Source organism: Tinamus guttatus, unplaced genomic scaffold (assembly GCF_059628265.1).
Source record: "Tinamus guttatus ecotype Peru unplaced genomic scaffold, ASM5962826v1 Tinamus_guttatus_pri_ptg000692l, whole genome shotgun sequence".
Taxonomy (NCBI): Eukaryota; Metazoa; Chordata; class Aves; order Tinamiformes; family Tinamidae; genus Tinamus; species Tinamus guttatus.
Window position 1 is genome coordinate 162,643 of NW_028289226.1, and position 26,021 is coordinate 188,663.

Below are 26,021 nucleotides of genomic sequence, written 5' to 3' on the forward strand. Positions count from 1 at the left end.
AGTATTTTTCAATCATCCATTATCAAAGGCATAGCAGAAGAAGCAGTAGTCACAGTTTTCTCTGTGTGAAACTATTACTGTCCACCAAACTTCAGCTAACCTTGAACTCATGTTTCTTTGTTAAAGTACATTCCTCAGTCTGTGTTCATCATACGTTTTAATAAGTTTACATTAATACTATTTCTTTTTTAACAGATCTGATTGTGGTAATAGCCTCAATTATTGTTCTGAGCGTAGGATCTAATGGGCAAGTGTTTGCTACCTCTGCAATCAGGTATGTTCTTCTACTGTTGTAATTCTAACAACCACAGAGATTTACATTCAATACTGTGGATGTCACTATGCTTGGTCACCACTTGGGAAACAGTATAGAGACAAGGCATATGGAGAAGGGTGTGAATGGTGAAGCCAAGAGGAACACGTCCTTCATAAAACATCAAATAGCTCTCTTGCTGAGACAAAAGAGTATTACAGAACATCAGTTTATTTAAGAAGTAATAATGCACTTGATACTTTTTTGAGTACAAATATTTACTCAAAGTATAATTATGCTTTAGTGAGATTGTTTGGCACAAGTAACACATACCATAAGGGAACCAGAAATATTTGATGTCTATAGTGCTTGTTCAGCCTGTACCAAGTACTTCAAACTTGTTTTGGGAAGTAAACTGAATAAATAATGGAAAATAATGATAAGAGAAAGAACAGGAAGTGCACCTACTCCAAAGTTAACTTGCAAGATGTACTACACTTCCTCTTATTAATCTTTAATTTCCACTGTAGTAAAATTACTGGGAAGTGAGAATGTACAGTACTGTAGAACTTGGAGTTTTGTAGAGAGCGAACTGCATGTGAAGGTGTTTTTAAGACAAATATTTAAATTTTAATTAATATAAGAATTAAGAAGGAACAGTTGTATCCTTGCCCTTGCTGTTGTTGGTTTTGAAGTATGCTGTCATGATGCTGTTCAGACCACCTTCATGCCCCAGAAAAGTGGAAAAGCATGGATCCATCCACATAAGATTGTTCTTTTCTAGAATTAAGTTAACCTCCAAACACACCAGATATAGAGGAATGACTAACTTCTGCAGCAACCAGTGAAACTGAAACCTAGCGGAACTTCAGGATCATAGAAGAGTCTTAGAGCCTTTGGTCCTTACTGATTAAGCTTACCAAGTTAATAAAAATGCTCTTTCCAACCAACTGCTTTTCTTTTCTTTAAGAGAGAGATAATGTGCATATTCAGAGGCTGTGTATCTCAAGCTTTTGTTCATTATTTAATTTTGTTTTTAATCTATACTTGTAAGACTACTAGCATGTAACATGGACATCACTCTTGGTGGATGTAACATAATCAGTAAGGGTCTTAAATACAGCAGCGATAGGAAAACAAAGTGCTGGGCCAAGGTGTGAAGAGGTCCATCTACATGTAACTCTCCCTCCTTCCTGCATCAGCAATCAATCATCGGTTAAAACATGTAAGTCTATTAGTGCTCATATGCCTAGTAGTCTTGTAATTCTTCTTTTATCTAGGTTTTAAATAAGTCATTTTAAAATAACCAGTTAAAGTTTTCCAGTTAAATAAAATGTTTCAGCAACAAATGAAATAAAAATCACAGTGTTCCTGTAGCCAGTCACTGACATAACTGTAATGCTGTAGTTATTATTTATGTGCTTTCACAAAAAAGCTCAAGTATTTGACTGTTAGTTGTGAAAGCTCAGAAAACCTGCTTTTTGAATGACAGAAAATTTGGATTTTTTTGAAGACAGTATACCTTCCCATTTTATGTAGCACCAAAGACTGAAGAATATCATCATGTTGAGGTAGGAACCTGTTGATATAGTCCAGGAGGATGCTGCTGCATTTAAACTGAAGTAAGGCTGAAGTAAACGGAAGTAAACTGAAGTAACTGAAGTAAACTGAAGTAAACTTTAAACTGAAGTAATTTCAGTGAGATGGACAACATGAAAGGACTGTGGAACGAAAAACAAAATTGTAGTGAAATATTTTCAGTTTGATTCAGATGTAATTCAGCATTCACCTTTTCCTTCTCTTTACGGTCTGGTTTCAGTGATAAGGCAATAGGATAAATTTAGGAAGATGGAAAATACAGTGTAGAAGAGTGACTAGAATGAAATATTAACATATATTTGAATTTTTGCTGAAGAATCATAAGGATAATTATTTTTCTTGAGTTGACAATATTCAAAGTTTGATTCAGTTATTATCCTAAAATCATAAAGAATTGTTCCTATTTCCTAATTAGATGATTTCTATAATGTACATAAAGTCTTGAGTAATTTCATGTCTAATTCACATTCTTGTTTTGGGAAAGCAAAGCTGGAAGCATCAATTTACCTCGGAAAGGAAGTATTTGAGAATCAGGTTCATTAAAAAGAGGGAGAGTGTAAGTTTCCTAAGTTTAAAAGCATATATTAAAAGATTGTTTGCCTTTAAAAAACAAACAAAACCACCTAATTGTTATACTGCTCTGTCCTTCTGAATATATTTGAATAGTCTGCAATGCGGTCTAGATACTTCACAGTGAAAGGCCTCAAGTCCAAGATGCAACCGTAAACAAGAGCAACAGCCCCACCCTGCTATAATATGGTAGTACGTAACTGAATGTGGTCAACTGTGTATAGATATAGCAGTATTGATCTCAATTACTATTTGTATTTCGTGTCATCTTTTCTTGCAGGGGGATCCGCTTTCTCCAGATACTTCGCATGCTTCATGTAGATCGGCAGGGTGGCACCTGGCGACTACTGGGATCGGTCGTTTTCATACATCGTCAGGTACTAGATGTTAAAAAATCCCTAGCATTTTGTTTTAATTTAGCACACTCCTTTTCTGGATTTCAAATTGCAGCCTGGTTTAACAGCCTGATTATTAAAATATTAAATATATTATAACATGCAGAGAAAGTGATCTTTTTTTTCAAGGATGTATGTAGTCAAGCACAGAGGTAAATGTGGCTATGAATACCTATTTGTTTGAGACAGTCATTTTGTAAAGGAATGACTTCAGCAGGGAAAACAAACTCCATAGTTCAGACTTTTTTGAATGACCCTCTTTTTAGGGTTGCATTGAATTTGTTGACTGTAGAAGGATAGTTTAATGCCTTGAATCTTTACATGAGGATTACAAAGGAGGTTTTTAAATTTATCTGCTTGATATATATATATATATAAGCTTTCACACTGACATTGTTTTCATTTACTATACATCGTAGTTAACAAACTGCTTTTTCTAGTGTCATTTTGGTATGGGGAAAGGGAGCTAATTAATCAGAAGTCTCATTTAATACCAGAAGTTTTTTTGTGCTCTTTATTATTTTCGCCATTACTATAAGAACTGTCCTGAAGAATGTGCTTCCTGCATTGAAGCACACAAGTCCTGATTTTAAAATACATCTTTTAAAAGTGATTTAGTATCAAGTTGACTTTCATCCCATACAATAGATGGAGTTTAAATGTCCTAAGTCAGTGTGGTCTTCGTTTATTATGATTACATTGCCTGGATATCCAGCTAGGAATACAAATACACTTTCTCAGCAGCTTTCTGTGGTGTTCAAAGTTATAATCAATAATCTAGCAATTGCATCTCCAAAACATAACATTTCAGCCTTAAATGTCACAAATATGAAGAAGTTCAAACTTGTTCCCAAATATGAACAAGTTCAAATATGAACAAGTGCTAACAACTACAAAAATAAAGCACACCTTGGAGAAGCTGATTTATAAATAAATGTACCTGAGTTTCTGCTTATCCAAAGAAGTGATTATGTTGTTATATGAAATGCTTCAGATCTGTAGTACTTATCAAAGCAGGTCACCCACTAATATAGTACTGTTTCATAATCAAACACACAGTTCTGTATTGACATTGGACCAAAAGGTAAATGAAAGGAAAATTAAACCTTGATTCATCTCCAGTCTCTTAAAACATTAAAAATCAAAACAAAACAAACCCTCAGCTGATTTTCCTTTGAGAGACAAGGTCCTTATTTGTTGAGTTTGATACTCTTTCAGAACAAAATAGTACCATAAATCCCTAAACAACCTGGAAAAAAAAAAAGTGTATCTCTTTGGACCAGTGAAAATAACAAGCACTTGGACCTCTGTGGACCCAGAATACCTTACTAAAGTTTTCACCAAAGCTTTCCATGTGTTTTGGAATTTTACATATAGCTGTATTAGCTCACTCAGACCTGATTTGGCTAGGACACTCTTCTATTTTCAGCAAGCTGAGCTTATACAAGCATTTCTCGCCAAAAGCAACAAAATATGACTCAATATTACATGTGGTGATAGAAAGACATGGAAAAATCATACAGCTCACTGAAAAAAATGAGTTAACCAATCCTGCCCCATTTTATGAGCCTACTACTTGGTTTTACTTATTCCTCACCTGCTTTGTGAGCTCTCCTACTGCTTATAATAGGGGGTCACTGATTAGGTGTAGTTTTTCATGTTTTGCTTTTTCTTATGTACTGAATTTTATATTGTGTGGTACTTGCTTTAACTGAAAACATAAAGTTGTCCAAGTAAAATGTGACCTAAGTCTGGTGATATTAAAATTTACATATGAGAACATAGGCTTTTTGTTCCTGGTGTTCTTGCATTTGAAAGTCTTCTCTGAAAATAGTCATTAAGCAGCATTCTTTAGTCATTAAGCAGCATTCTTAAGCTCTTATCTATAACAAATTTATATTAATATGAAAATTTTGAGTTTTAAGGACTAACTTCTGCAAAGCCCTGCTTTAAGATGATGTATCAATTCATCCTATTGGTACTGGTAGATAATATTCCACCACTTCACTGACTTTCACTTCAATAATACTCCACTGACTTTCTTGAGGCATATACTATTTTAGTCTCCTGTATTGTCTCTTAAATGCACTATGTGTTAGATTGCAGCTACTATTATTAAAAATTAAACATAGGCAAGTAATACTTTGTCTTTGCATACATACGCTACTTTTGGTGGCATTTAGAATCAGTATAAGGAAATTGCCTTTGAATCCAGATTACAGTTTTTTTTTAAAAGAGTTCAATCTGAGTAGGACTGAAACTGAGAGGTGTCAATAGTGAAAAAGCCAAAGTAGATCTGGTGATATTTCCGTTATTTTGAAATATCAATCATGAGACTGTGTGCAACAGTTCTGAAAAGCACATTTTTCTATCCACTTCCTAAAAAGTCTCTGACTCACTGTTCTGAGACAAAGTTCAGAAAGTAGCAATGGCCATTCCTCAATTACATGTGACGTCTATTGGTTCTATTAGTATCTGAGATACTTATGAAGAGGAGTTAAGATTGCTATTGATATGCTAGGAATTCACATAATCTTGAACATTAGGTATAATGTTGCTTTTGCAGGTAAGGAACAATAACCAGTATCTGTTGCTTTTGAGATTCTCTACTGATCGCTGAAATTACAGGTATTAAAAAATATCCTCTTGCAGTGAGGAATATTGTTTAGGCAGATCGAAAAGCTGTGGAAAATTAGGGAAATGCAACTGTAAATATAGAACCTTTAAATATCCCGAGTAATGCATACCTACAAGCACATAGGGTGCCACTATCCTTAGAGAACATGATGAAAAATTCGTGCTCAGTGCAGAAGTCTGAGCTACCAAAAACGCAAGTTTAACTTCCTCTTTCAGCTGCCTGTTTTAGCAAACAGATCTACAGAAAAAGTAGGATATGGACGGAAAGACAAAAACTAAATGCTTTTTTTTTGTGTTAAGAGAAAAGAGTGTTAAGAGAAAAGATACCTTCTTTGCTTTGCAACGTTTTTTTTGGTTAAAACCTGCTGAGTCTAGATTCTTATTAGTGCTATATAAGAAGGAAGGGTATACATAGTCTAGGTTCCTGCAGCAAGTAGGCAGTAGTTACCAGAGCTACTTTTCCCCAAAATGCTGTTACACTATTTTCAAGGGTGGGAAAGGGGTGTTGGAAAACTCTTTGAACGAATTTTATATTACACAGTTTAAGAAACTGGAGTGATGTGTTACTGTGAAAAGATGGCATACTTTGTAAATAGAGGGAATTCTTTTTAGACATGTTTTGATTTTTTGATTTACATTGTGGGAATTTAAAAAATTCTCATTGTTTTCAATCTAAGGAAAGAAAAATAAGTTGCTCAATTTGAGCAGAATGCTGATGAAGACATAGTCCTGTATCTTCCCATTCATGATGTGTTTCATCAGAAATATAGCTAAATATGAGCAAGGGAAAGGCTGGAATAGTGTGCAAACCATTGCAGATTCATAAGACTTTAAGTAATTAAAAAAATCCCTCAAAATTACATTTTTATATTCCTAAGAAATAGACGAACATCTGATTTTCATTATGATGTAATGCTGTTTTTATAAGCTTTACATATTTTGTCAATCTAATACTAAACAATGACTTGTTTAAATGCTGAAGAACAAGTTTTTCCAGAGTTGAATGATCTAGTTCAAGTTGCACTGATCTAGTTCAAGTTGCACCATCACATTGGTTTTGATACACGATTCCTATCCAAATCTGAAAAAAGCTATATAGAATTTGTGTCATTCAGAAGCACTGTATCATGCCTTTGCAAAAGTGTTTTCTAACAGGCTGGTCTAGCAATTAAACTCTGCAAGAAATTGGCCCTTCTTTTTCATGACTGAAGAAGGCATTCTATTTGTCTAAAATATATTGCAGTAACTTAAGATGATTCTGGTAATATATCACTGTTCAGTCTTCAGTAAGCTGCACATCAGCTACACAAGTTCATTGCTTTGATACAGTCACAGTCACAAGTCAAATGCATGGTTGTTTCTTAGGAATGGGTCCAGACATATGGTTTGTTCTGCTGTTGTTTTTTAATGTTTATTTGAGCATACTTTTCATAAAGTGCATGTCCTAAAGCTGTATTTTACTAGTTTTTTAAAAAGTACTAATATTTGGTACTTTGAGGAGGTTATTAAATGGAAGAATTTTCATTTAAGGGAGGCTAAACAGGAGAGATGTCCCACCTAATATTTAGCTGTCTGAATGATTTGAAAAAAAAAGATTGCTTTTATTTTTTTTTAGTCTAATAAAAAAGTCTTTGTCATTAACTAAGTCATTGACATATCTGTTTAACTGGAAATAAGTTTTATACTTGAAAGTGTAATTACTTAATATTGCTATTGTGATGTGAAATGATATTTAAAATGGCTTCCAATAGAGTTATGATTTAAACATGATGTACCTGTTTTTTTCTCTTTTAATAGGAACTCATAACTACACTGTACATTGGATTCTTGGGTTTAATCTTTTCATCCTATTTTGTTTATCTTGCTGAGAAAGACGCTGTTGATGAAGATGGAAAAACAGGTTTCTCCAGCTATGCTGATGCCCTTTGGTGGGGTGTGGTAAGTCTTTACCAGCAAAGTGTGTAGTCAAACTCAGTGTGTAAGACTTGTTCAGCTTGTGATTTTTGTTTGAGAATCTGTCTGTATTTTTATTATTATTATTTTTGATTGTTGGGGAGGGAAGATTTTCTTCTTTGAAAAGGGTATTCCTTTAGGGAACCTCATCTTAGTAGTCTTTAAATCCTTTACCACTTTCAACACTACCTGATTTTATGCAAAAACTGCATAAGTTTAAAGGCATGTTATGTTTCTGGAAGCTGAGTTAATGATTCTACCACTTTATTTTTGGATCGCTGTGTCTAAAACTCCTTCTCTCAGTACTAATGCAGACCTTGATGCAGACTACAAGTTTCTTGAACTTATTATTTTTTAAATGATGTTTCCATGATTTACTGTAATGCTGAGTAACTTCATCAAAAGCAGCTGACAAAGCTTTCCAGATTCATCAGCAATAATCACAAGTCAGTCAGAGCTGCTTGTTGTGGGTGGAGAGAGGGATCTTGATGAGGGAAGCGGGAGTATGAGAGAGTTGAGGTAATTATTATATTAGTGTGCATGCCCAGAATCAATTGAGAAGGGAATGGATAGCTATGAGGAAAAGAATAAGAAGCCAAATTGCTTATCCACTCCCTTCAGGCTGTTCTCCTAAAGGTTCTTGCTATGTCTCATGTTTTCCCTCCCTATTAGCTGTTGCATGAGCCACTTTTGTTCCTGTGGTCCCTCTTCCCCACTAGGCAATCTCATACTTTATGAGTTGGCTGTCTCATTATAACTAACCTAAAGAGGTTCATCACATTGCTGTTAGTGGCAGAAAAATGACCAGTCTTGAACAGAGCCACCAACTTCCAGGGAGAGAGGGAAAAAAACGATGTATTTCAAGAATGATCTGAAACAGAATAAAATATTTGTTCTTAGATCATAGCGATGAAAATGACAATATATTTACCAGGCAACATGCCAGTTGTTTACCTCCACCCAAATGAAAGAAATAGACCATTTATAACTTGTTTGAATATGTAATTAGTAAAGGATGGCGATTTGTCTTCTTGCTTTGTGCAATGTGCATTTGGTGTTTCATACAATAACTCCTAGACCTTTAGTTGCCAGAAATGTCCAAATGCAGAGCTGAATAGGAGGAAAGAATAACTGCTTGCCAAACTATGAGGAGAATTGTACAATGAAAATTAAAGGATTTTTAATAATAAGTTTGGGAACTAGCTATATTTCTTTACACAGCGTTCTGTCCAAGTACACTTATGCAGTCTGGGTTGTTTCTGCATGCAGTGCAACTTCCATGAGAAGCTTTCAAGTGACGCTTGGTTACCCTCTGCACTCCCCCCTCAAAAAAGTACAAATTGCATTATTGAATTGGATATTTAAATATGGATTTAAAATATTTTTAAATGCTAGAAGTTTTGGCCTTAAGTAAAGAGTATAAAAATAAAGGACAAAATCATCAGGATGTGTTTATACAGGCACATTTGGTTAATGTTTTAGACTAAAGGAATTTGAGTTCAGCTAGGAACACCACCAGGTTTAAAATATGTACTACTTTACCTTGTTGAGAAAAAAAGACTTGGAATCAGTATTTCAAAGAGCATGTGAATGCCTTGCAAAGTGCTTGCTGGGTTTTGTTGTTCTTTTCCCAAACTTGCCTTGTTTTGTGGAACAGCAAGATAAAATCAGCTTTGTCCTTTCCTAGCTGTGTGAGGCACATGAAGAACACTGTTTAAATTGTTGTTGGGGCTTTCCAGAGGTCTAGGCCTCCTCAGCGTTAGTGAGTCACGGTGCAGGTGCATTTCACAGCTGGGAACAGTGACAAAGGACAAAGTCAATCGGGTTCTTTTTCTTTTCAAATCTTCTGTAACAGAGAAACACAGATGTGGAGTTACTAAGGAATGAAATTTGATTTCACTTTTGCCTTTCAAAGATGAACCGTAGGAAAAAAACCTCGGTGGCAAGTGTTTGAAAGTCTTATGTGTCCGCCAAAAACCACAAAGTGTATTGTGGGTAATGTTTTGCCTTGAGCAGAAAATGCAGGCTTGCTGAACTTGATACAAGTGACCTGAAAGGCTCATAAATGAAGGGAAAATAAGAAATTAAATAATTGGAATCAAATGCTGACTGGGTTCATCCGCTTCAGCTAAATGCAAGGCTGTTTCACTTCCATCTGGTAGGCATACAGTTTAAACTGCACAGAAATATCAAAGGCTTGTGGGATTTTACCTGAACCTGCTTTTAGAAATTGTATCATGTCAGAACACATGTACAGGCTGCCACAATTGCAGCCCATGTCACAGCTGTTTTTCTGCCATTCCTGAATGTTTTTCTTCAGCAAAGCATGCAGGAGGCTTCCCTTCCATGTTCTCATTGCTTGAAGTTGGTAAGGCTTGTTATAGTTGCTGCAAAAGGGACTATTCTCTATCACTAAGTCTGTATCAAGTGGTAAATTAGTGTTAGGGATGCTTGAAAGCAATCACTGACCCTCTTTATTTTAAAAATATTTTGAGGCGTGTACAGTTCTTACTCTTTACACTTCAGGACGCCTGCTTATTTTAAAGTAGGTGAGAAGCTCTATCATCAACTAAATTAGAGTTCTTCCCTTTTTTTTGAAGTTAAATATATATGTATATTCTAACACAAGCTCTGAAAACATGTGTGTACCAGCTGGGCTCTGCTATCACAAATCTGGATTAAGAAGAAGCTGTCATTTTCCAAAGTCAGTCTACTAAATGTTCTTTGAGCAGATACCTTCTGGAAATACATGTAGAAAAAAATCTGTTTGTGATTAAGAAAGCCAGAAAATTAAATTATCTATAATCCATTCCACGTAGTTCTGTGCACTAATTAGATTACCAAAGAGAAACTCTCTTAAAGGTAGCAAGGGAGAAACTTAGAGACTTGTTCACACACACCTGCATGAATCTGCCAGCCAAATGCCTGCTGTAGAGATGGAAAATCATCTTTTCTGTGGTTACAGCTTTCATGCAGCCTTCCATAGTAACGCTAAGGCAGCTCAACATTACTGCAGCTTGTTTTTAAGTCCTGAGTGCTGAGAACTCAAAAAAAAAAAAAAAAAAAAAAAAACACACACAAGAAGCCTTTCATATGGAAAAAAAAAGAGAGAGAAAAAAGGAAGGAAAAATCCCAGACTTGAAGGGTTCATCTGGGTGCACTGTGGAGCTGAAGTGCCATTAAAAAACCATAGTTTTAACATGCTCCTCTCCTCACTAACTCATACTGCATTTTATGTTTGGATTTTGGGGGGCTTTTTAAATTTTGGGGTCTGCCAAACTCATATGCACCACTGGTAGTGCACTGTGAATAAGTTGCTACATTGCAGGCACTGTTCAGTCAAACAGACGCCTGAGAAGACAGACTTCCTCCTGAGAAGAGCTAACAATGTAGAATGACAGTATTTATTAGAGTATATAGATACTACAAAAATGGCTTCACTGAATGAGAAACTTGTGATGAATGAACTCAAGCCTTTTTTTTTTTTTTTTTAACTTTAATATCTCAGTTTGATAGTAAAGTCATTCTCCTTGCAAATCTTCCTTCCAGTTCTGGATAGAATCACTCCCAGAGGAGGAAATGTGTTAACGGAAACATTCTTCCCATGCTTTTACTTGTTGTAGTTGTTGTTGGTGGTGCTGGTGTTGCTATTTTTTTTCCAGATAAGCCTGTTCTTCCATAATATCTAAGCATTTGCCAACAACTTTTCAAGTGAAAGGTAGTATTTCCACATCTTCGTTTGTATGCAGTGTAGGCTTGCATAGTCTTTTAAGTCTATTTTGCCTGTATTTTTGCTGCCCTTCAAGGCAAAACAAAGCGAGTGGGAGTGGGTTTGGAGCTGGTGCTTTCAAACACATTTTTTTTTCTATTTAAAGGTCTCCCAAATATTTAATGATGGTGATGGAGTTTATTTGTTCACTAGAAGCTTTCCACTTCTCGGGTGTGCAAATCCTCTTTGCTGTATTATGGCATGGCAATGAGAAGATCCTGTTACAGGGTACACTGATGTGATGCATCTCATGGCTTACCCTTTTGAATGGCAGTGGAAATATCTGCACTTTGGGGATGGAAGGGTTCGAGATTAAGGGCATGGCACTCAGTTGTATTTAGTTGCTGTCTGCTGGTGTATTTGCATTGAGAGAAAAATCATCCTGGAGTAGTTGCATGCTTTTTATCCAGGTATACAGATTGTGGGGGGGTGATGCTGGTCGTGTCCATTTTCCTTTCTCCCAGCCAGTGAATCTTGGCTCAGGTTGATGATTAGCAGCTAACCCCGCCACAGCTATCATCTGTGGCTGACAGCAGACGTGGGGAGATGTCTGCAGGTCAGTTGGCTGTAGTCAGCACTTGAGTTTTTCTTATCAAATACCCTGTGGAACAACTTTTAAAAACAAGAACAAGGAGAAATAGAACAGGTCCATGATTTCATGTCCAGAGGGCCTGTCCTTTCCAGTTTGGGAGGACAGAAGAGGGCAAATTGCAAATTGTAGGAACAGTCACCTCAGGTCCATCCTGGGATTACATTTCCAAAAGTATTCAGTTGTGAGCATCTCCTGAAGAATATAAACATGATAAATTCACAGTGATGTATATACTGACAGTTTTTTTATGCACAATTCTACAGCTCCACCTGCATCTCCTGATTTTCTTTTTTTAACTGCTTACAGACAAATTGAACTGCATTGCAGTGAATCATATGTTTTTTTTTTTTCTGGTCTAGGTTACAGTCACAACAATTGGTTATGGAGACAAAGTGCCACAGACATGGATTGGGAAGACTATTGCTTCCTGTTTTTCAGTGTTTGCAATATCTTTCTTCGCTCTGCCAGCAGTAAGTAAATTTCATAATTTTAGTTTCATGATAGGGGAAAGGGTTTGGCAGTTACTTCGGAAACTAAGCTTATACATGCACATATGCTATACGAAATTCAGTGTTTCAGGAAGAAGGTAAGAATTTTTTCACCATTTGAAGAACTGAGATGGAGGGAATTCTGGGGGCGGTTCTTGGTTTCCTGCACACGTCAGCTGCAGAGCTGAAACCTCCTAATTTTTTTCCTATTCCTATTTCCTATTGCATCTACTTTCTTATATGGCGCTAAAGCATTCTTTCTGGGCTTTTCTGGATCCCCAAATACCTGAAGGATGAGACATCAAGATAACATCACCAAAACAATTAGAAAACACAAGGCATTCTTGTAGTTCCTAACGGTTTTCATAGACATGCTGTATTGCACAGCTGTATTTCTGTCATATGATGCTGGCATTTGCTTCTCTCCTCGCCTCACTGTGTAGGGTTGCTTTTGTAATGTGACTGCCTCGGTGACTAATGGCACCTGTAGACTGTAGCAATAAACACATGTTGTTTATTGAAGTTTCGTGATGCTAAGATCAACCTACGGAAATGTAATATTTTATTTGCTGGCTAGTAATTTTCTGTCATTGTGGACATTTGAAAATTTAGAAATGATGTGACTGATTTACTCTAAGTGATTTTTAGATAAGCCTCTTATGGCCTTTCATTTTCTTGTTGGAGTCTGCCCAATACTTTTGTTTATTTTTAGGGTATTTTGGGTTCTGGCTTTGCCCTAAAAGTACAACAGAAACAACGCCAAAAGCATTTCAATAGACAAATCCCAGCTGCAGCTTCCCTAATTCAGGTAAGGCCCCTAAAAGTAAGACAGATAGGAGAGTAACAGAAAACGAGTGTGGTTGAGTGTTTTAAGTTATTATGTGAGAATCACTTACGAGGTTTTATTATAAATGTAAAACTTACCTTTAACCGTCTCATCTTTCTGATACACTTCAGCCACTAGAGGAAATCAGATAATCAGGCATAATAAAACTAGTTAGATGCAGAGAGTTTATTTAACTATATAGCAAGAAAAAAAGTAAAGTCATTTCCTTTACCTTATTTACTAACTTCCTTTTTATGTTGCTTTAGTCCCTGTGCATCTGACAAATACAGAATTGAAGAATGTGCATTTGTTTTAAAGAAATGGCTCAATATTACATTTTGTATCATACATGGAGTGGTAGCCTGGCATACAAATACTAAAATGCGGCATGCTGCAGAAATGTTCTGTAAGGCTTACAGGAATCTGATTTTATGGGGACCATTCAACACTGCAAATAGCAGTTAGGCCCCAGCTCCTAGGAATAGCACTGCAAAGAGTATACTTAAAATCACTGTGTGCTGACTGGGTTTTTCCTAGTGCACATTACCCTTAGCTAAGCTCTCTATGAGGCAAAACTACATTTTATTAGGTATGCTGCTGTGCAGCATAGCACAGTTATTGTAGTCCGAGTCCTCTACAATGTGCATACATAGATTGGGTAATTTGGTGTCAGCTTGTTTTTTGACCAGTTCTGCCTTATCTGCTTTGTGGGACAAAGTGTCCATTCACTCACTGAGAGAGTTGTTCGGGTTTTATTACAGACCCTGTGGCGGTGTTACGCAACGGAGAAATCATGCAGTTCTACAGCAACATGGAAGATCTATGTTATGCCACCTGCTCAAAATCCCCAAAAAACACCAGCGCCATCTAGCCCTAGCCTGAGAAAACAGGTTATGTGGAGTTGGCAAAGCTCGTTTCTTCTTTTTGCTTTTGATTTTGTTCACATAATTCACCTTATGAAGGATCCAGTAAATATGGAGAGCTGAAAGGGGCTTGATCACTTTCCTCATGTTGGAGAAGGGTGAATTATTCTTAAAATATTCCTGAGGGACAAATGTGTCTTCTACTTTTAAAGTTGACTTCTGTCTGTCTCAGTCCCTGGTCTGATAGGTGCTGATTCTTCATTACTTTGTCCCCTGTGAAGACCTCTTTATCCTCTTAAAAGTAGTTTAAATCACTGATTTTTTCCTATTTTCTATTCACCTGCACAGTAATGCTTACAGGGAAAAGGGAGAAAGAGTTAAAGGCTTTTGTCTGCATTCAGAATTTGGCGGATAACATCTACCGCTGTCTTGCTGAAGTTCTTCTCTCCATGGTACCATGGTACTATCCGTGGAGCTGCAGCTGAAAGTAAAGCTCCCCAAGTGGGACTACCTGTATATAGGTAACCACTGGCAAGCCTGCATGACCATGTATCCACTGTCTCCATGAGGGACGCCTATTTCTAAACTTTTTATTGCCCTGTTTCATTTCCAACATGCTTTCATTTAATTCCTCACAGAGCTGAATAGAAGTAATTTCAAAGGACTAAACACAGATCAGAGTGAAGTAGGTTATCTTGGACTAAATAGTTTTGTCCCATTTGTGATGGTATTGAACCAGTGTCCATTTGTGCCTGTATATGCAAATACTTATTCTCTCTTAATTGCCTATCTGTGCCATCAGAAGCCAGAATACTTTGCAAAATCAAGCACAGCTCTCAGCTCTCAGCTTCTTGTCAGAAGGCAGGTAGAGCCCCAGGCAAGTGAAAGGATGCCTGCTCCCTCTGTCTGGAGGCATGTGAGCAAAGGAGCTCTTAGGGCTAAAGTGCATGGGTGCTCTCATGGCATGTATGGCACTAAATGCAGTGTCGTGGGAGGTAATGTTTAGGTGGCTAGAAGGTGGCAATGGCTGGTCATCTAGAGTCAGAATCCAGAGGTAGACGGATGCCATGTAGTTGCCACATAGTAAACATGTGAGTGGCTGCTCTTCTGATCACCTCTAGTCATGAAGACAGATGAACACCAGTCTTGTTCAGAAAAAGTCAAATTCAAATTTTCTTTCCTTCTCTTGCTATATTCATTTAGGATTTCAAAATTGAGAGAACTGCTGTGGATGTTAGAGAGAGAGGTTCCTCTTCTCTCCCTCATGCCTAATCCAGCAGATTTCATCTCTGCGTTACAGGGCTTTAGCTGAGAAGACTGCACTGTGCCTTGCTCATGATTTCGAGTTTATAGTTATGTTTTTATTATCACTTTAGAAGATAGTCAGAGCCAAGCAACTGTATATTCAATTGATTAATATTTTAGGTGCCTGGAGTTTTGGACTTAGTTTGAAAAATCATAATTGAGACCTGTTTTTTCAGAGCTCTAGCATATTATCTTAAGAATCAGTCCCTTTTGCCATGTTTAAGTGAAAATCTGGAATCAGACACTTTGAAAACATTAGCACTTTCTTGGTATTTTAATCACATTCTTAAAAAAATACCTTTAGATAAAAATGCTCTACAGCGAGGTTAACACATTCACTTTTATCAATTTATTTATTTAATAATACCTTCTGATGTTATCCCCTGTTTATTGCTACAGACTAAAAGATGCAAAAGGAAAGGGAAATCCGGCTTTGGTAATGGTTCTGCACCTGTAATGAATCCTGGAGAGACTGCCCTGTCTGTCCCTCAGATCACTTATGACCATGTTGATGAACAAGAAGACAAAAAGGATGTGTCTTTCTATATAGAAGAGCCAGGAGGTAATTTTTTTCCATTTATGTTTGTTAGCAAGTTTTGTTACAGACATTGTAAAAGAGCTGAACTGATGAAGAGAATTTCTGTAAAAAAATAAAACTACTCAGTAAAACAAAATGGCTGAAAACAGACAATTGCATAACAAAAACAGAGGGGCTCAGTCAAGTAAAGGAAAACTTTTAGATCCATGTTCTGTGAACATCAAAACGTTGGAAAAAAAAAAGGTTTCTTTTTGTTTATCACAATGTACGACTATGCACAAAAATCATAATTGAGTTAATTTTACCTTTCTGAGTTATGTCAGAGCTTGCCGGAAAGCTCACTTAGATCTACCCCACCTTTGAACTTAACTCTTATCAACTCACACAGAGCCTAAAGGGATGATTTTTTCTCTTTTTACTTGTTTACATCATCTACTTAAGAAATGTATAAATCAGCAGTGATAGAAACAACAAATATTTTATGCTTAGGCTAACCAGAATGTTTGAGGGTTTTTTTTATTGCATCATTAAAATATGCATTGTTGTTAGTAATTGTATTTCAGCCTGGGAGCTTGTTGAATTTCATTGCTGAGCTCAGATATAGCTGGGTTTATAAAATTCTTTTTTTATGAAGCTTGCGGTGAAAATGTAGATCCAGTAGATATTTGGCTGAAGTAAAGACTGTCATCATATTCTAGGAATTGTTTTCCCTACCTAGAGGCATACAAAGCCTACCAAGGTAGCTGAAGGTGCTGGCTCTAGTCACAGGTGTTTGCTCTCTTCCTTATTGCTTTGTATTTGACTTTCTTGCATCTCTGATAAATCTGAACACTACCTCCATGTAAAATAAGGCTCTTGCATGACAGTGAGGCTGATGTATAATTTCAGCCTGGGGGGAGTGTGTGTATATGGCTGTGCATGTTCTTGTGACATGATTTTCTTTAGAAAATATTTTAAAAATATTCAAAGGCAGTATGCTGCATCTGTTGTATTGAGCACATTCTGGAGTGGTAGTTTCACCGTCTGGTTCTGTTTTTATAGAATTTCTAGGCTGTGTTATCAAAGTAACCTATGATGTTCATGCTAGAGCAGTCAGTCTGAAGTATTTGGCGCTGAGAGAGGTTCTAAGGGGTAGGAGCTACTCCTTGCTCCCACAGGAATTTAGGCAGACTTCAAGCTGCTATTCTGTACAGGGGATTGCCATGTGCCTGCTTCTGTGAGAGGAAGAGATTCACTCTTGATGGCAGTTTTCATTCCCCCTCCTGCTACCTATGTTCTGTCTTTCCTTATGTCATTGTGTTGAGATCAGAGAGTTTTTTGAGCAATTAAAGTATTTCTTTTTGTTCTAGTTGTTGCTTGCAGTCTCCAGTCCTTTAACAAGGCTCTAGGAAAGAGTTGGAAAAAGCTTGATTTATAAATAACGTTGCCATTTTAAGAACATGACTCTTTACTGCATTCACAGTTCATTCTCAACAGCCTTGTTGACTAGAGCTACACAGTGGCCTTTGCTGACATGTAATTGCAGGTTTTGCTGAGTGTATCTTGGTATTGTGGCATCAGTCACAACAGTGATAAAGAGTTGAATAACTGAATGAAATATTCTTTAATAGTACTCTTAGTCCTCAACTTCATTAACTTCTCTGTTCAGTGTTCATTCATCCGCCAGCACACATTTATTCACTTAACGTGTATTCCTTAAATGTTCATAGTTTGAAGACAGTGCTGTGTATCAGAAAGAAGGGACTAAAAAGACTAGCATGTATTTGTTTTGTTTTTCCTTCTCGCGGCTAAGTCACAGAGAAAAATGAAGGCATTTTCCCTTCTTCTTTTTATTTTTTTTTCTGAAAATGCTTTTCTATTGTATTTTTATTTTCTAGTTGGCCTGTTTTATTCTTCTGAGAAGCAATCGTGCATGTTTTTCTCTTTTCAGTTATTTTTTTTTGTCTATTTTTCTTTTCACTTTGCCTTAGCAAGTGTCAGGGTAAGTTACACTTCATTTGATTTTCCTGATTTTTTCCTTCTGTTGCAAAGCTGCCAGGAATGTCGCTGCCTAACTCGATTGCTCAATTGACTGAACATTCTTGACACCTCTCAAAAGTTTAAACCTTCCTTCTCTTAGCAAAGTTCTCTTTGCCAGACCTAATGGACTTCTATTTTTGGGAAGTGGTAGCACCAGGCTACAAGCCTTCAGATGAGGGTGGGTTTTTCCTCTCTTAAAAAGCTAAAAGGAGAAGAGTCAGAGAATTAAAATAACAAAGAAATGGCAATTGAAAGGGGTCATGTCAGATTTCCATTTCAGTGTGCTGTAATGGAATATTTTGTTCATTCGTTGGGATGGCTGGATTTTTCACAGATGGCAAACCTTCGAAGTTGAATTGAATCATTTCTATCGGTCTATCTAGCAAGAACAAACGTGTTGCTTTAAACCCAGCTCTTCTTGCCTGCTGCTACAGACAGGTGTGAGAAAGTGTGTAAGGAGACCTGAAACAAATGTCTGGCAACTACACATGAATGAGTAACTGTTCCACAAGGAATATTCTATGTCCTGGGTAGAAAATAGTTTAAAGCAGAGATAAAGCTGCTTAGATTAAGAGAAGGGTTACCCTGATTCAGGAATGATATGAATGAGCACACCTTTTTTTTTTTTTGGCTAGGAGATGAGTTTTTATTAGGATATCCTTTTCAGGTTTCAGTGTTCATACAGCATGTTCTTGGCATGTTTAAAAAATTTTCTTCAGATGCTTATTTTTCAAGACCGGACAAAAATGCTAATGCTTTCCTCTTCTGTATCTCTGAAGTGAATGTTTGAGAAAGGAAAGCCTTACAAAGCCTACAGGCATGATCAGTAGTAGTAAAGGTTTGTGAGGCACCTGCATATGTCTGTATATGTGTAATAAAAAACTTGTATAGGAAATTCCTGACTAAATAAACTAATGTATTTTTTAGGGCTACATTATCAATAGAAGGTGAAGTACTAAGGGATATTAGAGAGTCTATGGGACAGACAATAGGAGTAACAGGGATTCCACTATCCTCCCAAGTACACTGGGTAGAATAATGTGGAACCCAAATCTTTAGATGCAATAAATGACTGCATCTTGGAACAAGCCCAGAGAAAGCCCAAAAGAAGAGAACAGTTCTTGATTGAGTTCTACACTGCATGTCAGGTTGAGGATGTGGCTATTCAAGAGTGGTTCATAACAGGACAAAATTGGCTGTCCTTGCAGGAATGAAAGGGCCAAAAAAATCTCTCTTTTTTTTTTTGGAGTCAATTTTCTCAAAGTAAGGCTATTTAGAAATAAATTTAAATAAACTAAAGGATGCATGGATTTAAAATTTAAAATTTTGGAAAATAACTGTGGCACTGGACATTGGACTTGAGTGCAACAAACTCTCCCTGGATTTTTATTGCCTTAAAGCAAGAACTTTTGTACACCAGTGTGCACATTTTAAGTAGTTTTTCTGTATTGATTTGAACCTCTCCTTGGTTCCATTCCCATCTAAGATTACTATAGCCTTTCTTAGTGTTCTTCACGGTCTAGAAATTAAGCTTTAACAGCATATCCGTAAACCACTGCATAATGTGTATTCTCTTATGCAGTACAGTGAGTTACCAGGATGACAAGGCAAGTATGAACTCTCCAGCATCTTTAATGTGCCTTTAAGATTTAAAGAAGCCACTTAAGTACTAAGACGATAGTTATTTATGATATCAAGAATGAATGACAGGTCATAAAGACCAATCCAAAGAAAAGAATAAAAATAACATTTGAATGTAACTAACAGTCTTTTATAGACACTGTTTCATCTTCAAATAACTATCCACTGTAATGCATGCTTCTCAAAATGAGCTGAGTGGCTATTTCATAACATTTATTATTCAAAGAAAAAAAATCTATAAAATGTGGAAGTTGTCAGAGCCTGAAGGTCAGCCTCCTGAGACTTTTCGAACAGATGGAACTTATCTTTCTCTGTCAGTTATTGTAGATCATATACACAACACATTACTGTAAAAAAATCATCAAAATCACAAGACCCTCACAGTGATAAATCACTGCTGGGATGAAAATGAAAAGTTTTCTATTTATCACAATGCTTTTCTGTTTCTTTTTTTTGGGGGGGGGAGGGGGAGCAGGGGGAGAGAAGGGAAGAGGGAGAGTTTCTTGGCTGCTGATGTGTTTCTCCCTCATATTTAAAGCAAAACTGTGTAAAAGTAACTTTTCAACTGGAGGAGGAAAGAACTTTAATTTGGATGACCCCCAAAATGCCTTCGTAAGCCTTCTTATATGGATGCATAATAGTGTTAATGTTGATTTATTTTGTCTGTAATGTTCGTTTTGGGTGCTGACATTCCAGAACGGACCCATCCAGCAAGTGGATTGTTTGTTCCTAGAAACTTGTTGCATTTCCATGGGGAAAATATCTGCTTTTCCTCTGTGGTGTGGATGGATTACAATCCGCAGTACATATAAAGAAGCAAACATTTTAAATGAAGTGGATTCATAAAGATTCCAGTGCTGACAAGTTGAGTGAAAGATGAAAAGAATCATGTGGCTAAAATCAACTAAACAAAGCAAGCACCAAAGTTTTTGAGGATCTGCATAGCTGTCAGTAAGGCAGAAAAAGGTAAATATGAAGATATGCTCCAAATTAGCAAGAGAAAGTACCCCGATACCTTGCTTCTGAAAAGCTTCACATCCCTTAAGAAGCTGAGTTTAGCAGATGCTGGCAGTTTTGCAGCAAGAACCTATATTCATCATAGAGCTGTTTAATTTCTAAAACTGGCAGTCCAGGACTTGTAGGTAGACTGATACTTGCTTGTGGGTAAAATATGTGGTAACATACTTACATGTTTCTACCAGAAAGATTTCATTTGCTGCCTCTCAGCCCTGGCTATCCTGAGTATGAGCTTTCTGTAATTATTGTTTTTCTATGATCAAATAGGCTAAGAAGAGCTAAGAGAGGGGGTGATGGTAAGGGCAGATGGAGGCTGGGAGGAAGAGATGGCCATCTCTGCCAAGCACTTCTACTTCTGACTAAAACTCTCTTCTTCATTTCATCTGTGTAAAATTCCCTGTTCTGCCTGATTTAGGAGCAGAGTTTAAATCACTGATCACAAAGTAATAGGAAGCAGGGACTTTAAACAAGTGAGTTTTCATAGAATCATAGAATCGCAGAATGCTTAAGGTTGGAAGGGACCTCTAGAGGTCATCTAGTCCAACCTCCATGCACACACAGGGTCACCTAGAGCATGTGGCACAGGACTGCGTCCAAGCAGGTTTTGAAGATCTCCAGAGAAGGAGACCCCACAACCTCTCTGGGCAACCTGTTCCAGTGCTCTGTCACCCGCACTGTTAAAAAATTTCTCCTTAAGTTCGTGTGGAACTTTTGGTGCTTCAGTTATGGCCATTACCTCTAGTTCTGTCGGTGGCCACCAGTGAAAAGAGGCCAGCACCATCCTCCTCACTGCCTCTCTTGAGGTACTTATAGACACTGATTAGATCCCTTCTCAGCCTTCTCTTCTCCAGGCTGAACAGGCCCAGCTCCCTCAGTCTCTCCTCATAGGGCAGATGTTCCAGGCCCCTGATCATCCTTGTGGCCCTGCGCTGGACTCTCTCCAGCAGCTCCACATCCCTCTTGTACTGGGGAGCCCAGAACTGGACACAATACTCCAGATGTGGCCTCACCAGGGCTGAGTAGAGGGGCAGGATCACCTCCCTCGACCTGCTGCAGACGCTCTTCTTAATGCACCCGGGGATCCCATTGGCCTTCTTGGCTACGAGGGCACACTGCTGCCTCATGGTCAGCTTGCCATCCACCAAGACACCCAGGTCTTTATCCGCAGAGCTGCTCTCCAGAAGGTCAGTCCCCAGCCTGTACTGGTGTCTGGGGTTATTCCTTCCCAGGTGCAGAACCTTGCACTTGGCCTGGTTGAATTTCATGAGGTTTTTCACCGCCCAGTTGTCCAGTCTGTCCAGGTCCCTCTGGATGGCAGCGCAGCCCTCTGGGGTATCGGCTACTCCACCCAGTTTCGTATCATCAGCAAACTTGCTGAGGGAGCACTCTGTGCCTTCATCCAGGTCATTGATGAATAAATTGAACAGGACTGGACCAAGGACTGACCCTTGGGTACACTGCTAGCTACAGGCCTGCAGCTAGACTCTGCACCACTGATCACTACCCTCTGAGCTCTGCCATCCAGCCTGTTCGTAATCCACCTCACTGTGCACTCATCTATCCCACACTTCCGGAGCTTGCCCGGGAGGATGTTGTGATGGATGGTGTCAGAAGCCTTGGTGAAGTCAAGATAGACAACATCCACCGCTCTCCCCTCATCTATCCAGCCGGTCATTCCATCATAGAAGGCTATCAGATTAGTCAAGCAAGATTTCCCCTTGGTGAATCCATGCTGACTACTCTTGAGCACCTTCTTGCCCTCCACGTGCCCGGAGACAACAGCCAGTATGAGCCGTTCCATCACTTTTCTGGGGACGGAAGTGAGGCTCACTGGCCTGTAGTTGCCTGGGTCCACCTTCTTGCCTTTTTTGAAGACTGGCGTGACATTGGCCTTCTTCCGTTCTCCAGGACCTTTCAAAGATGATGGAGAGCGGCTTAGCTATGACCTCTGCCAGCTCCCGCAGCACTCTGGGGTGCATCCCATCAGGGCCCATGGATTTGTGGGTATCGAGGTTCCTTAGGTGCTCTCTGACCCAATCTTCCTCTACCCAGGGCGAGTCTTCCTCTCTCCTGGCTTCTTCTCTTGTCCCTAGGGCCTGGGACTCTAAAGGTCTCCCTTGGTAAACACCGAAGCAAAGAAAGCATTCAGCAACTCTGCTTTTTCTGTGTTATTTGCAACCAGGGTGCCCATCCCATTCACCAGTGGACCCACGTTTTCCCTGATCTTCCTTTTGCTGTTAATATATTTAAAGAAGTTTTTCTTGTTATTTTTAACGTCCCTTGCCAGATTGCGTTCCAACCACGCCTTCGCTTTCCTTGTCGCATCTCTGCATTCCCTGACTACGTTCCTGTATTTCTCCCAGGGGGCCTGTCCTTTTTTCCACATTCTGTATACCGTCGCTTTCTGCTCGAGCATTGCCACAAGCTCCCTGCTCATCCACGCAGGTCTCCTGCCCCCTCTGCCTGACTTCTTACACACAGGGATGCACTGTTGCTGGGCGTGGCGGAAGTGCCCCTTGAAAACTAACCAGCTGTCTTGGGCCCCCCTTCCTTCTAGAGCTCTAGCCCATGGGATTCTTCTGAGGAGGTCTCTGAAGAGGCTAAAGTTGGCCCTCCTGAAGTCCATGGTTGCAAGGCTACTTACAGCCCTGCCTCCTCCTCGTTTAATCCTGAACTCCACCAACTCATGGTCACTGCAGCCGAGGCTACCCCCCACCTTAACATCTCCTACAAGTCCCTCTCTATTTGATAGCACGAGGTCCAGTAGCCCACCTCTCCTCGTCAGCTCCTCCACAACCTGCGTCAAAAAGTTATCGTTGATGCTCTGCAGGAACCTCCAGGACTGCTTGTGCCTGGCTGTGTTGTCCTTCCAGTTGATGTTGGGGTAGTTGAAGTCCCCCATGAGAACCAGGGCCTGTGACCGTGAGGCAATATCCAGCTGACTATAGAAGGCCTCAACAACCTCCTCGTCCTGGTCAGGTGGCCTGGTCAGGTGGGTCAGACACCCACCACAGTGTCTCCCACATTAGCCTGCCCTCCAATCCTTACCCACAAGCTCTCAACTCGCTCATCCTCCACTCCCAGGTTGAGCTCCATGCATTCCAGTTGCTCTCTCACATAAAGAGCAACCCCACCACCTCGCCTTCCCAGCCTGTCCTTCCTAAAGAGCACATAGCCTTCCATGACAGCGCTCCAGTCGTGTGAGCTATCCCACCACGTCTCTGTGATTCCAATGAGATCATGTCTCTGGGACCACTCACACATCTTCAGTTCGTCCTGCTTATTCCCCATGCTTCGCGCGTTGGTGTACAGGCATTTCAGGGAAGCAACCGAGCCCGCAGGTTTCCCAGGAGGGGTGAAAGAGGACCCTCTGTGAGCATTTCCTATCCTCACTTCCCCACTAGCATACTCCCGCTGGAAGCCATCTGACGTAGGCTGTGTGGTACTGAACTGTTCTGGAGACCATGAGGGTGTGCGCAGTCTGACAGATAGTATTTGCAGCTCTCAAACTTTTTTTTTTCTGATGAAAATATCAGCAAAATTTATTTCAGAGATTGCTCGTGTGAAAGTGTTTTCTGGGGAAACTAAAGACAACTAATCTACACGAAATTTCATTTTGCTTATAATGTTTTAGTTCATTTCAGATGTAATGTCAGAATAAATCCGTTTTTTTCAGCAGCAAAAAGGAAACTTATTCTCCCTCATAGTAAACAGCCTTTTTTTTCAGACTTAATCATGAAGTTGATGTAGGATAGGCAGGTAGTAAATGACACATTTCTGCTATAGACTTAAAAACGAACAGAAAAAAGAAGTCCTGTCAGTCGTAGACTGCTCCTGGCAATGTTTTCAATTAAGTTGACTATTAAGATTGAAAAAGGAAATAAAATGAGAACATCAGCACAGCAGTGAAAAAACAAGCTAATTGAAATAGAGTTGCAAATAAAGGCACATCCTGGAATAGCAGGCTTATTTTTTTCCAAAAACTGTTATCTTTAATAACTGTTAAAAAATTACAATAATTAGAAGATTAGTGAAGCAACTAAGTTATATTTATGAGTTAATTTGTTGCCTAATAATAAATGAAGCCTGTTTTCATAAGGTCAGATTTTGTTTTCTTTCATTGCATTGGTGCTTATGCCTAAAACAGGATATGATTTTGTATTTGTGGTTCACAGAGAAACCAAACTAAATTTGTTTCAGATGGTAGGAAGGGTGCTAGCTTGAGCGGTCTTGCACCAAGCTCTTCTTCTCAGTTCTGGGACCAAAAGATCATAGTGTATGGGGTTAGGATTAGGTCATAACATGAAGAGAAGAGACGAATTAGCCTACCGAAACTCTTGGATTCCAGAAGCATGAAAGGAAAAGAGGATTTGCAAGTCTTAATCTAACCACATTTACTTTTAAATCTACCTAATAGCTTACTAAAATCTATAGCAAATTATTGCATAGGACTGAGATAGTGATGAGGGTTATTGCTTTGAGACACAGAATGTACAATGTGATAATGTTGCTGTAAGTCTCCACACAATAGAAGGAAGGAAGAAAATCCAAGACTGTTATATGGAGTCTTGGCACAGAGGTGGGAGTAGAAATAGAAGTGAGACTGTTCTGTCTTTGATTCCTATTACTAACAATTTGATATAAAATATGCAAGACATGGGGATGGATTGTAATCATAAAATAGAAATTTAATTAGCCTTTGGAAAGAAAAGAGAAGAAGAAAATGGAGACGTAGCATTTCAAGGATGGAAGCTTGAAGTTAGTAAGGTAGTGTAAGGAGCAAAATTAAACGGAAAGAAGAGATTTCAGGAGATTGGTAATTTAGTTAATTCACCTGAATGTTTTTAATGACCCAGTAGTCAAGGTGAAAACCAGTGGGGAATGGGAGATAGGTCAAATTATTAAGCATAAAAAAGTTTAAAAAAAGTAATGACAGCAAAAAGTAATTAACGTATTTCATTTTTCACTGAGAGTTAATACTGAATTCACTACAGCTGACATCACAAATTGTCACTTGCTGTTACTTGCATAACAATTCAGTGAGGAGAAAACCAGCTTGCAACAGGAGAAAGAAGATAAAATGCCAAGAAGTACAGAGATGTTTGACTGTCTATTCTGTTTGAAAACATAGCTGAGTTAATTACAGAGAGGTGAGAACAACTTGAGAACTCTTAGGATGAGGAATCGTAGAAGGCTGGTGAAATTCTGGAAGTCTAGAAAAAGGCACATGATGCATGCTTTGAAGCAGAGGGAAAAGGAATTACAGAATTATGGAAGAATGAGTGGAAGTCCATTTTCCAGGATAATCTTGGAATTGTCAAATTGTTATTTATAAAATCCAGACAGCAGCAAGGAAAGAATTATCAACATGAATTTGTCAAGAGGAGACCATGTCAGATAGAGTTTTGTCTGTTTGTTTTCTGTGACATGGTTACATGCCTTCTGGATAGGAGATAAGAAGAGAGCATTCATACTGATTTTAGTAAGCCCCAGCTCCAGTCTCACCTGTATACAAACACAGGGAGAAGATTTGGGCTTTTGGCCTAGAAAATTAGT

At 38.5% G+C, this 26,021-nt stretch overlaps 1 protein-coding gene across 1 annotated transcript in view; it reads left to right on the forward strand.

Annotated features, from left to right (window-relative positions):
- LOC104572033 (potassium voltage-gated channel subfamily KQT member 1) overlaps nucleotides 1–26,021 on the forward strand; it is a 463,821-nt gene that overhangs the window by 38,999 nt on the left and 398,801 nt on the right. Inside the window, exons 4-10 of the mRNA XM_088536664.1 lie at nucleotides 196–274; nucleotides 2,703–2,799; nucleotides 7,252–7,392; nucleotides 12,128–12,238; nucleotides 12,969–13,064; nucleotides 13,844–13,972; nucleotides 15,650–15,812. Coding sequence (XP_088392790.1) covers nucleotides 196–274; nucleotides 2,703–2,799; nucleotides 7,252–7,392; nucleotides 12,128–12,238; nucleotides 12,969–13,064; nucleotides 13,844–13,972; nucleotides 15,650–15,812 — 816 coding nt within the window. The remainder of the gene's footprint in view (nucleotides 1–195; nucleotides 275–2,702; nucleotides 2,800–7,251; nucleotides 7,393–12,127; nucleotides 12,239–12,968; nucleotides 13,065–13,843; nucleotides 13,973–15,649; nucleotides 15,813–26,021) is intronic.